The sequence below is a fragment of the Camelina sativa genome, chromosome 9 (genome assembly GCF_000633955.1).
Source record: "Camelina sativa cultivar DH55 chromosome 9, Cs, whole genome shotgun sequence".
Taxonomy (NCBI): domain Eukaryota; kingdom Viridiplantae; phylum Streptophyta; class Magnoliopsida; order Brassicales; family Brassicaceae; genus Camelina; species Camelina sativa.
In genome coordinates, this window is record NC_025693.1 from 26,692,368 (window position 1) to 26,705,350 (window position 12,983).

Below are 12,983 nucleotides of genomic sequence, written 5' to 3' on the forward strand. Positions count from 1 at the left end.
GCAGTACTCCTCCAGCTGTGGCCAGACCCGGATTCTCATGTGAAGCCCCGTCAGTGTTCGGCTTCACCCATCCATCACCCGGAGGTTTCCAACAGATCATTCATTCCACTTGTTCACCCCTGCGGTTTCCTACCTGAGCAGCTTTATAAGCAGATTCCACTTCTTTTGCCATACTTGTAACAAACTTCACTTTGTCCCTGTACTTGCTCACTTCGCCAAAAACATGCGAACATCTCCACTTAATAATATTTAATTTGTTTTTTTTTTTAACACAAACAACAATAACCAACCAACTAACCAACAAAAAATCGCAAAAAATTTATAATAGTTAAGATGAAGTGAAAGAGAATGAGAGAATGAAAAATGAGTATTTATGGAATGGGAAGTGATGAGAGTTATAGTTTTGAAACTAAAAAGTATGAGAGTTAATTCTAATTTATTGTGTGTTGAATAAAATTGAGTGGAGAAATAAAGTTAATGCAAATTTATTTTATTTCAGTTTTAATATTAAAGTGTGAGTTAAATGTATATGATTAAATGTGTTTAATTTATAGTTTAATTGGAAATAATTTTATCAATTTTATATTAAAGTGTGAGTTAAATTTATATGATTGAATGTATTTTATTTGTGGTTGCATTAGAAATAGTTTTTTAGTTTCATATGACAAAATGTGTGTTATTTATGGTTTAATTGGAAATATTTTATATCTTATTTCAATTGTAATACTAAAGTATGAGTTAAATGTATATGATTAAATGTGTTTTATTTATTGTTTTGATTGAACCGTTTTAGCTTTATATTAAAGGGTGAGTTAAATTTAAATGATTGAATGTGTTTTATTTGTGGTTTAATTGGAAATGTTTTTTTTCAGTTTTATATTAAATTTTGAGTTAAATATATAAGATAAAATGTGTTTTACTTATGGTTTAATTGAATTTTCTTTTAAGGTTTCTATTAAAGTTTTAATTTTAAAGTGTATGATTAAATGTTTTATTTTTGGATTAATTGAAAATATATTTTTTTAGTTTTACATTTAAAGTGTGAGTTATATTTATTTAATTTAATATGTTTTATTGGTAGTTTAGTTAAATTTTTGGTGAATAAGTTTTTTGGACAAGTGTTAGTTTTACAGTAGTTGTGGAAGAAAGTTTTAGGAGGTATCATACTTTATTATATAAGAAAGTTTAATTTTAAAGTGTAAGATTAAATGACTTATTTGTGGATTAATTGAAAATATATTTTTTTAGTTTTATGTTTAAAGTGTGAGTTATATGTATTTGATTAAATGTGTTTTATTGGTAGTTTAGTTAAAATTTTGGTGAACAAGTTTTTTGGACAGGTGTCAGTTTTATAGTTGCCATATGTCAAGCTGTGAAAGAATGGAGATGTCGAGATTCCCTTCGACTCGGCTGATTCAAAATCTCGCAGAATTGAACAGATAAGGGGGAAGGGGTGGGGAAGAGAGAGATGCGAGGAAGAGGAGAAGTCGGAAGTCATAGATTCCGTCGGTTTTTATTCGAGAAGTCGACAAAATTATGTGGCCCATTAATGATTTACATATCAATTGGCTTAAATATGAGATAAAACATTATTAAAAAAAAAACAAATAATTCAGAAGTGCCACGTGGCAGATAAATAGAGCTTGTTAGAAGTGTAACCCTACTTTATTATATTAGATGTACTTGGCCTATGTGACTTATTTGAAGTAATCTAGTACACTTTACTTAAAATTTTGCATACTTTTTTTTCATTTTTAGTACTACTAAATCAATATATTAGAAAAATAACCCAATTAATTTATTCATGGACATACAAACAATCAACAGTATACATATATAAAAGACAACAAATCTTTCTGACTATTTTATGTGTACACCCATACATCTTTACTACATATATCAAGAAGCAATACATAGAGTACAATATACATGTATCTATCTATATATACGTGTATCTATATATTCATATGTATATTGCATAATTAGCTCAGTAATTAAGAGCATTTAGGAGAAACGGTGCCTTGATTTTTAACGTTGGCATTTTTGCAAGAAGCGTTTCCTCCTTTAATGTTTACGTTCTCAAGCACAATGCCTTGGCATGGATACTTCTCACTGCAATTGAACGTTATCGCCACATCCGTCGCGCTCGTACCGGATATGTTCTTGTACACAACGTTTTTCACTTGCACGGCGGAGTCCTGTTAACATATTTCACATTTTCAATTCGAGTGAAGCCTAGTCTAGCTAAAGAACAAAATATATAGATATGGCTAGTTAAATCTACATATCGATCAAACAATTACTTGATCTTCGCATTTGTCCTTGTCGCAGTAGTTCTGGTCGATTATGATCGGATTCTTGACATTTTTCATTTGAATGTTTTGAAATTTAATGTTCTTGGCAGTTCCTGATCCTCCCTGAAATCAGCGAGGGAGTTTAAAAAAAAAATATTAAAACAAATGTTACAGAGATTCAGGATATTTGTAAAATTTTAGTGGGGATGTTTGTGACAACAATAAAACCAGTCACCTGATAAGTCTTGATCCGAACTCCATTATCACTCTCAGAGAACTTAGCACCATCCACATAAATTCCCGAAACATAAGCTTTTGAGTTGTCGTCCCCCAAGCTCCCAATACTTCTCATCGAAACAAATTAAAAAGATCAATATTAGCTATATATATTTACTTCATTAATATGTAAAATCTATTAAAATTATTGTTAAAAAAAATTAGTACCCTTATGTTAGAATTTGGAACAAAAAAATGTATTGATCTACCTGATTCCGTGACCGGGGCCGCAAGTTAAATCACTGATTTGAAGATTTTGTGTTCCATCCTCAATGGATATACAATCATCACCTATATAAAAGCAACCAAGCACATTATATTTATATATGAATTAAATTATAGTTAGCAACCGACCTCTCTGTTAAGCCTTAGTAAGTCTTTGCTGTTACACATAAATACACTGTAAATTCCAATTATATATGAATCATTACCTGTTCCAATATCCGATTTGGAAACTCGAATATTTTTGGTATTGGTGATATGGATACCATCGGTGTTGGGACTATCGCCGGGAGCAGAGACGACAACATTATTAACGTCAACATTGTTGCAATTCTCAATCGAAACTTGAATCTGCTGCGCATCTCTCACCCTCAAATTCTTCATATTTAGATTCCTTAAGTTGTATAAAGTAAGAGCCTGCGCATATGCATAAAACACAAACATGCCAATTTTAAAATTTTGAACGTTGAAGTAAAAAAACTAATTATATACGTATATGGAACTCTTGTATTTACATACCGTTGGCGCTGTTGTGCATGGCTGCATAAAAAGAAAGGGAAAACCAATTAATACTAAATTACTATAACATATATATGATGAAAAATAATTAGGAGCATATTAGATAAGTTTATATGAAATATGTGTATGAAATATACTAATTGATGGACTATACATACCTTAGATTTGTCTATTTTGCATGAGTTTTGCCACCAGATTTTTCCGTTGCCGTTAATAATCCCAGTCGACCCACCATCGATTGATAGATTGTTTACGTCCTCTAAGATAAGCCAATGGTATTTGTCTTTGTAATCCGATCGTTTTGTAGATGCTGATAAAGTGCCTAAGATCTGCGTTTGATCGGTAAAAGTTTAAATCTAGTATTAATTAAGCTACTAAAAATAATTTAACTATACTTTCTTTTTTAAAAAGAAAAAAATATTACCTGAAAGTTACGTAGCGATTTGCATGGGCCTTTGAATTGAGTAGACGTAAGGAGGTAACTCTTCCCTTTAGGAACCAAGAAATTGGTAACTCCATTTGTTGAACATGCTTTCTTCCATGCTTTCTCGAAGGCCTAAGCATACATATATATATTTACACCCATGCATGCATGCATCATCAATACCAAATAAAGTATATCTACATATATGAAAAAGTTATTCTGAATATATATATATATATATATATATATATATATATGTGATCCGTACATCGTTGCACACCGGAAACCATGCATAACTAATTTTTTATAAAATAAGTTTCTATCCAACACTGTAAACATGTTAAATATACTTAATTACCTGAGTATCATCGGTTTTTCCATCACCTTTGGCTCCAAAACTGGCAACACTTATAGTTGAGGATGCTGAAGTGGTTTCACCGGAGCTTTTTAAGGTAAGAACATCATCGTTGTTGAGCTTAAGTAAGCTGTCGGATTCGAAGCTTCCATCTTCATGACCATATCCATCATCAACGTAGCTACTCAAATTAGCTTGGCACAGCGAGAGCATCAAAAGAACGCAGAAGAAAATAGTAAGAAGTCCGCAACAACGGGCCATTTCAGGTTTGGTCTTTCGAAAATGCGTGTGTTGTTTCTTGTGAGTAAGATGAAAATGTTTGCTGTGTATTTGGGGTTATGTAATATGAAATTGAATAAGTGGGAGGCATGTGTATTTATAGGCAAATTAAAGGAGAGAAAAAGTTAGGTTAATAAAAAGTTTTAATGGCGTCGGAGGTATGGAGAGAGATTGAGATTGATACGAAAACATCACTATTAGACCATCTTTACTCCAGCAACTCTATTAAGTTGCTCAAATATAAACTAATCATATATTTAATACTAAACTAATTAAAGCAATCCACTTAGAACCTAAGCAAAATTTCCCTTCCACTAGAGAACCCCAACACACAATTGCTTAAGTCAAAACAGAGAAGTTTTTTTGTTTGTTGCAGCAAAAAAACAGAGCATAGAGAAATTAGAGAAAAGAGTAGAGAAGAAGATGGTTTATTTACCTTAAATCAGAGGAGAAGATCGAGAGATCGAGGAAGAAACAAGAACCAAGACGATGAGGATCTGTCTCGCTCTCTCTCTCCGAACTCTCTCTTTCTTGTCACTGGAAAGTACAACGGCCGATGAAGAGCTGAAGACGACGAAACAACTCAAAGAGGGGAAAGTGTAAAATTGGTGTCAAAAATCAATCGATTCAAGGGAAGAGAATCGCCTATTTCCATCAAGAGAGTGAGAGAGAGAGAGTCGCAAAAAAGAAGAAGAAAATGGGAAAAAAAAAATTTGTCTTTTCTATTTTCTCATTACCCAACCAGAGCTTGACACGTATGACTTTTATGGGTTGCTTCCGGGTTGCTTCCGATCCCTCCTACAGCAACGGTTCTATGTTAAATGGTCATATTTAAAGGTTTTTGATTTATTTTTGAACCACAAAAATACTGAGCAACCCATTGAGCAACACCAGTAAAGATGCTCTAAGCTTCTAATCAAACCTCTCCTCCTCTCCACCTATTTTTAATTTTCCTTTTATTTATTTATCTAGTTTATTTTTTTCTTGATTGATTGTTTCATAATTTAGTTAATTATTTATTTACTATATATTAGAGAAAAGGAGTTTGGAAAAGAAAGAAAAATAGATCATGAGTTTATTTTCATCATCGTATACCATTCACAGTAATATTTTCTTCATGTGTAATTACTGAGCTAAGCAGTGCGTGATGTATATCCCATACATAAATAGTATCAAAAGTTGAAAAGAAGAAAATAGCAAAACTGACAAGAAAACGTCGTTGTGTCCTCTGTCTCTCAAAGGTCGGTAATAGTTTTGGACTTTTGGGAATTAATTCACTTCCTTTTATTTCTTCTTGCGTTTTAATCTTTGCAGTGATCTTCATATTACCGTCGTAGCTAGTATATCAATGTGAAAAATGTGAAAAAGTGAAAATTCGGATATTTTCAAATTTATAATGCTTACATATATATGATTTATAAGTTGCATGGAAATGTCTCAAACCTAATTTTTATTCTTATACTTATAGTAAATCTTTCAACCGTTAATTTCTAATATGATCAATATTAGTTTACTGAAATTAAAAAGTTTAGGTGCACTCGTGAGATAAGAAGTATATGTACGAATTCGTGCATGTTATTATATATTGTGGACTTTTACTTAATTAGAGTCATGGTTAGTATATATCAATATTTATTTGAATTTAATACGTTGTCAAGGTGGTGAAGTGGTGATCACATACGCATGTGTTAAATTGTTAAAATTCCTTTATCTTTGAAAGAAGGTAGGATGAGATATACGAACCGCCAGAGTATAATGTGCAAAAATACCAAATTCAAACTAGAATTGTAAATACGTAAACGGAAAATGCCTGATATAAGGTTTGAAAATTATGTCAAATTATTACGATATGCTATCATGATTTTATTTTGTCGGGAAATCAACTAATTGTAAGTTTATACTAGCTTGGAAATAACTTTGCATTCAACTCCCAAATGATGAAAATATAGCCTTCAATTCTTTAACCACACGTCTCTTAAAATTTGGGGTATAGTTAATCAACCCATATTTATCATTAAATTAAAATAAAATTTGATGCCAAAATAAATTAAAACTCCAAGTTACTTTGGAAACTTTAGTTATGTATCTTTTGATGCTAGTGATATGTAAAATTACTTTAAATATAGCAATCAATATTTTCATGATTTCAAAAAAAAAATATATATATATATATATATATATATATATATATATTCATGATTTCAAGGTGTTTTCTTGTAGTCCAATGCATCGTGTCGATTAATCAGCACAAAATTACGTACTTGTCTTTATTATACGAATATATTATCTAGAAATTGTTTTGTGACATAATTATCGATTAATATAGGTATACGCGCGTATGGTGTAAGGATTGGCAGAAATGAAAAGGCATGTGCGTCGCTTGCTTGGAAGACCTAAAGGTATGGTCGAAAGTCACGTCTTTGGAAATTTATCTAGTCGTTGTTATAACTTGACCTTAGTAATTGCTTCCTTCTTTGAATTTAACTCTTGTATTTTTCTAAATGAATGGTTAGGATTCAACTTGCTCATCGTTTTCGTGGATGTCAATATTACAGTTTTCATCTTTTTTTTTTTTTTTTAATTACTTGGTGTTGGTAAAAGAGCAAATTAAAAAAGAAAAAAAACTTAAAATCTGAAAAAAGATAGAAAAGACATGTACGTTTGAAATTGAATGCTTTGGGATTCCGTGCATCGTATGGGATTGATTGTGTATTGATGTGGTAATTAATGTTTTGGGTGTTTTAATTGTTCATATATTATATGTTCCATATACATGTTAGCTAGGTGTTAGAAGGTGGTGACTGGTGTCTAGCTTAAAGGGAAAATGTTTTATAAAAAAAAAACTTGAGGAAAAGAAAACAGAGTAAAAGGTTCATAAATTTGAGTTCTTCTTTTTTTACACCAATCAAGTAAGATATGAAACACAAGTCTAAGTAGTATGATTGTATGAACCTACATCGGATAAATATTCTGTACCGAACGTGTTGCTGTTGAGTCGTCATTGATTAGAATTTTCTAGTGGATTATTGTGAAACAAATGAAACTTGGCCTTAGTAATTTTTCTAGTGAGAATAAGATCTGTTAGTTTCGTGGTATGAAAGAATGTATGGAAGGTTTCATAAAGTCGATGATCATATAACTGATTTGTCATCATTATTCGTATTGACCCCTGCCTTGAAGTTGCGTACTATACATGGATTCTGATATTTTAGGTATTCACATGATCACCCTCCTCTTTTATTAGTAGTATAGAATTAAGGTGTATTGAAAGAGTGTCGGTTTCGATTTGTTTGGCTAAGACTTCAGATTTGTAAAATAACACACCAAGAATTTTAAAAACTATACATTTTACCTTCTTTATCAGTTTATCAAAATAAGAAATCATTATCCTTTCAGCCAGACACTCATTGTAGGGTAATTACGTACGTTAACGATAAGGTAAGAACAATTTATTCTTAAGAGAAATATTATTAATACAAAACTACAAAGAGACATTGATATTTTAGCGAGATTACATTAGGTCACACTACATTACTAGTACAAAAGCGATGATACTACAAACATTAAATTCCTAATTTATTTTTGGAATACCTTATTACTACAAAATAAGATGATGAATGACAAATTGGTGAAAGAATAGCTCCCAACTACAAACCGAAGCTTTTCGGCTTTAGACCAGAATCTCAACGTGCCATCTGAACATCTCTTCCCTCGTCACTGGCAGACTCAAAGTCACAAGTCCAACCTCCGCGTCGTACGTGAAATCAGTCTCTGTGCTTTCAACCGCGCATCTTAGTGGCCGCTGAGAAGAGTAAGCTCCAAAACGACCACAGCCTCTAACACCCAGAGATATCAGAGCTGTTGGTGAACGGTTAACGCTGAGCGCAGGAGAAGCCGAGGAGACCTCTCCATCGAAGAGTTCCGGTTTCTTGTCTGTCACGGGATTGATTTCCATCGACTCGATAGCCCCGCTTGAGTTGAACATGTCTAGAAGTCCGATAGGTGCGAACGAGATGTTTGCTGTGACTTCCTGTATAACCAATTTTTTCAAAAAAAATAAATGATTCGTCATTCACATTATGAATCCAAATTTTGTTATCAATTCATATACAACACTAAACGTACCTTCAAAGGAGAGATGTGGAAGAGTTCGTATTCAAGGACTTTGAGAGTGAGAGGAATTGAAGCACCTTTTGGTAGTCTTGCCACCTCCCCTGTAAATCAAAACCAAGCTCATGTTTTTTAGCATTGATCTGCATAATAATGTTTGATGTTTCTGTCTAGTCTGCAGATAGTAGTTGGTTTGATTTTTCTTACCTGATTTGTATGCGTAGACTATTGAGTCTCCACTCCAATCTTCACCAGCCACTTGAGAAATGAGATCAGCATCATCAGCACGGACAGAACCCGTGAGTGTGCCAGGAGAAGTATCATGAATCTGGTTCTTCTTTGTTTCTTTGCACCAACCAGCACCTTGACAGTTGAACACACCAACCATACCAGTGAACTTATTCATGTTCCATATCTTGAGCAAGCTGAAATAAAATTCAGTTTTTGCAAGTGTTAGAGTTAGGCTTACGAGTGGATGATAAAAAAAGAGAATAGTTAGTTAGCAAAGAGGCAAACCTGATTCCATCTCTAGCTGGATCCGCGAATAAGCAGTCACGGGTAGGCCTACCCGGAAGCTTAGCACGAAGAACCGATCCATCCGGAAGAACTAGCTTCCTCAATAGATCAAAGTTGTGGTTGCCTGGCTTATCACTGTCATATAAACATATCTCCAGTTAAAACCTCGAAGCAAAACAGTACCTAGTCAGAACAAGAATTAAGTTAAAAGATGAGAGGAAGGCTTTACCTGACATAAATTGCGCATCCACCTACTGCACGCGCTGCAGCATGATACTCTGCAGTTGGGTGTAAACTCTGAAAACATCAAAGCTTCGGTTACAAGTGAACTCATCTTTCTTAAAGAGTAGTAAAGACATCAAATTACTCTTTACTTACATGGAACATATCCCAGTCAGGTTGCATGAACTCTCCAAGGAATAGGCTGTTATATGCAACTGATGCAATGTGGATGGTGTGAGAAGCAGGATCTCTTGGGTAGAAATCATCAGATGCTCTAACAATAGCCGTTTGTTTCGCACTGTAAAGTCCGTCTGTGTTGTGACACATGCACGATATGCAACCATTATCTGTGAAGTTCCGGGCAATGGAAGCTTCTAAAGCTTGGTGGTAGCTTCGAGTGAGAGACACTCTCCCGCCAAGACCAGCACCGAGGGTCTCGATGATGTTCTGGACATCAACTTTGACTCCGTCTATACCACATGAAGCCAAGTACGAATGCAGCTCATTGTAGAAATTGAAAACTTTCTTTGGGTTGACAAGCCCAAGACCATGAACAGCTAGGCTGTCCATTACTATGTCTGGTTGGTTCCCTAAGACACCTGGGGACTGAACTGGGTATGCTAATGCACTGTCATAGTGTTCCATTCCAGAAGCAGCGGGTTTAACCCCACCCCAGTATCCAGCTAAAGCATGCCACGCATAAACTTGCCTGTGAATAAGGAGTCAAGCCATGTAAGTATTCAAAACCGATGAAAAAAACTTTATCAGCTTGAAGATCAGTGTGTTACAAATTAAGAAGAAAAAGACATACTTCACATTATGGCGCTGCTTTGCATTGTCAACTACACTCTTTAGTCCTGATACTTGCGTATCCTTCTCCTGATCAGTCTTCTGAAATTTTGCATTCTCCTTGATACCAACAAGCCTAGTAGCAAACCTGCATACATAAGAATGGAGAAAAAAGTAAGCATTTTCATGCCAAAGTCCTATAAAATCTTGAGGCAACAACTTTAAAAATATTCTCAAGCTAAAGCTTTAAGAACTAAAGATTCAACAATTCCAATGCAGAAATTGAAACAGATGAATCTACTTTTGATTTCACCCACATGAGCTTTATTTTAAAATATTCAAGCCTTGATCTAGTTTTTTTCTGGAATAGTATCTGGTAAACTGAGGACATGTTTAAGATGCTCATCTACATGAATACAAAAACAAGAGACCAAGAGATCTTACTGTGCTCCTTCCTGAACAACGCAGTCTGCATCTTTCTCTTTGTGTTCTATTTGTTGCCAGCCATCGTCTATGATCAGAAACCTCGGTGGGGTACCTCCTTCTGAAAGGCTGCAATAAACCAAACGCATCAGAGACTCAGTCAACTTATACAGATTTAACCTATCATCAATATATTAACAATATGCCGCTCTATTTCCCTACAGTACCTTCTGAGGCCTTCATCAACGCCCTCGGCAGTCACGTCTGTGTAGAACGCGTCCCATGTGCACCAGCCAAACCAGTCTAGGAAAGAAGGAAGCTAAACAAACAAAGAGGAAGAAAATGAGGAGATTATATCAAATAAGAGTGAACTCTTTCTACTGACAAAAACTATGAAAAGTTCACTCACTTTCTTCTTCTCGCGATGATGAAATGTCTGCATGTGTCTCTCGACAGCCCTGTACATAACAAAGGATTAGCTGGTAAGAAAACACTAATACCCTTAACATCCAAGAAACAGAACATAATATATTTTGGCTTCTTTATAAAACATACTTTACGGATTGCCTGATAACTTCAAAGGGATTAGTTCCAGCATGAACATAGACAAGATGAGTTCCTTGGCTGGTTTCAACTGCCTTATCTCCTGCAATTACAAAGTCAACCAAAACGAAACTTCAGTTCTAAGATCTGAATATTGTAAGCTCGTTAATAAATGGATCATCTGTTGTACAACTAATTCACTAACCGCTCTCAAGACAGATCTCAATCTCATTCTTCTCATTTCCTTGCAGGACAGCTCTGAACTGGCCTTCAAGAAGAGGAAGAAAGACGGTATAAATAGTAGGAGCATCATCTCCATTTCCTTCAACCTCATCCTTACTCTCAAGTAGCATGAACTGTGTCTCCAAAGGGATATCTTTTCCACAGCTTCCCATTCTCTGAGTCATCCACCATAGTTTAAATCGAAAACAGCACATGAATCGAAGACCCCTGCGAAAGATTTATAAAACAATAAGCTTAAAACAAAAGTCTGATGCTATAACAGAGGGAGGAAAACAAAAGTTTGATGCTTTACTCCAATACACCGATGGGGAACACATGAAGACTCTTGCTTTGTTCAAAAGTTGCGCCTATAAAAGCACCGGAAACGAATCCATTACCCGTAACGGGAGTAAGGATAATGTTGTCGGGGATTTTGGTGAGGATGGTCTTCCCTTGAACAACGAGGTTGTCGTTCTGTACAGAGATGTTTGATGTAATCGTCATCTTTCTCAAAGCTGCTTCAGTTAACTGTCTCAGGTAATCACAACACATAAACCAACATTAGGAAAGCAAAATATTAAATGGGCAAAATAGCTTAGAATCTTTCTAATTCTCATCTCTTTGGAACAAAGGTCTAATTAGAAACTTTCCAATAATGGAATATGAATCTTAGAATCTACTTATATACCCCAAACGTCTCTAAACACAGGACAAGTTCGGAAAAAAATCACAAATTGACACTAAACATTCAAATAAAATAAAATTTGAGTTCGAATCATAAGAATAATACTAACCGGAATGTTTCTTGTTCGTGCCGGAGTAAAAAGAGCTCTCGGTACAAGAGAGAAAGAAGGAAGCACGGCAATGATGAGGATGGGGAGAGAGATAGACTCAACGAATATGCAGCAGAAGCTAAATGTTGCTTCTACAAAAGAAGAAAGAATACAGAGGTACACGGAAACGCCGCCAACAACAATGGTGGCTCCAGTCACTGGTCAATCAAAGTTATCGGAAACGGTGTTTTTGTTTTGTTTGGCTAATGAAGGTGGCAGAGAGACGACGGTTTATATATGCGGCGAGATCTGGTTATAGCCGTTGCGATGTTGCCACGTGTGCTACTTACTTTTTCTCCGTCGCGATTTAAAAAAAAAAAGTACTAGAAAAATCGTGATATTTTTGTCTCTCTCCTATTTGCTGAATCAGATACAACTCATACTAATTTTTAAAAAACATTTATTTATTTCTACTGCTCTTTTGTTTTTACTCCTTTTGATTTTGTCAGGTGTTAAAAAATTACCAAAACTAGTACTATTTAAATGTAATTTTTCTTGTTATTTAACAGTTGTCATGAATATAAATCAAAATTTATTTGAAGATTTCATTAGAAACATACCAAATTTTAGCCTAATTCAAAAATGTCTACAATGAAACGATGAAATAACTACTGTTGTTCTACTGTCAACGGAAAAATATGTTGAAAGCTGTACAAGAAAATCATAAATTAATATCGAATCAAATCATTTTACGAAACTATAAAATGGGTACTAGTTAATTAATTTCACTCCTATAAACACAAATCATAACGAAGCCCAAATGTACAAGAAACGTGTAACGTATGGTTGCATATATTCTTTTTAAAATAGAGATATTTTTCCTACTTGAATCGTGTGGTGTCTCAGGAATGCCAGTAGTGTATACACATGCATCACCGATTCACCACGCCTATAAGTTTCACGTATAATTAATATATAGTTTTTATCCTAGGAACTTGGAAATGACGTATGTGTAA

General features: G+C 34.3%; 2 protein-coding genes across 2 annotated transcripts; both read right to left on the reverse strand.

Annotated features, from left to right (window-relative positions):
• On the reverse strand, window positions 1,777-4,437 carry LOC104712425 (polygalacturonase ADPG1-like). Its single transcript, XM_010429328.1, has 9 exons — window positions 4,094-4,437; window positions 3,736-3,867; window positions 3,470-3,640; window positions 3,312-3,332; window positions 3,002-3,209; window positions 2,780-2,861; window positions 2,530-2,638; window positions 2,304-2,417; window positions 1,777-2,198 (listed from the first exon to the last, which is right to left on the reverse strand). The coding sequence occupies exons 1-9, from the start codon at window positions 4,349-4,351 to the stop codon at window positions 1,995-1,997; spliced, it is 1,299 nt and encodes a 432-aa protein (XP_010427630.1). The 5' UTR covers window positions 4,352-4,437; the 3' UTR covers window positions 1,777-1,994.
• LOC104712427 (probable galactinol--sucrose galactosyltransferase 2) lies at window positions 7,818-12,376 on the reverse strand. The gene is made up of 14 exons (XM_010429329.1): window positions 11,989-12,376; window positions 11,508-11,722; window positions 11,178-11,422; window positions 10,985-11,075; window positions 10,839-10,887; window positions 10,657-10,748; window positions 10,451-10,558; window positions 10,029-10,154; window positions 9,374-9,926; window positions 9,225-9,292; window positions 8,996-9,130; window positions 8,687-8,904; window positions 8,495-8,583; window positions 7,818-8,399 (listed from the first exon to the last, which is right to left on the reverse strand). The coding sequence occupies exons 2-14, from the start codon at window positions 11,696-11,698 to the stop codon at window positions 8,040-8,042; spliced, it is 2,325 nt and encodes a 774-aa protein (XP_010427631.1). The 5' UTR covers window positions 11,699-11,722; window positions 11,989-12,376; the 3' UTR covers window positions 7,818-8,039.

Excerpts from the sequence above, each read along its gene's own strand:
- LOC104712427 (XM_010429329.1), bottom strand. The coding sequence starts at position 11,698 with ATGACGATTACATCAAACATCTCTGTACAGAACGACAACCTCGTTGTT. Across the intron at positions 9,927-10,028 it reads AAGCAGCGCCATAATGTGAA|GCAAGTTTATGCGTGGCATG; the intron begins GTATGTCTTTTT and ends CCTTATTCACAG. Across the intron at positions 9,293-9,373 it reads CTGACTGGGATATGTTCCAT|AGTTTACACCCAACTGCAGA; the intron begins GTAAGTAAAGAG and ends TGATGTTTTCAG.
- LOC104712425 (XM_010429328.1), bottom strand. The coding sequence starts at position 4,351 with ATGGCCCGTTGTTGCGGACTTCTTACTATTTTCTTCTGCGTTCTTTTG. Across the intron at positions 3,333-3,469 it reads GCAAAATAGACAAATCTAAG|CCATGCACAACAGCGCCAAC; the intron begins GTATGTATAGTC and ends CTTTTTATGCAG. Across the intron at positions 3,210-3,311 it reads CATGCACAACAGCGCCAACG|GCTCTTACTTTATACAACTT; the intron begins GTATGTAAATAC and ends GCATATGCGCAG.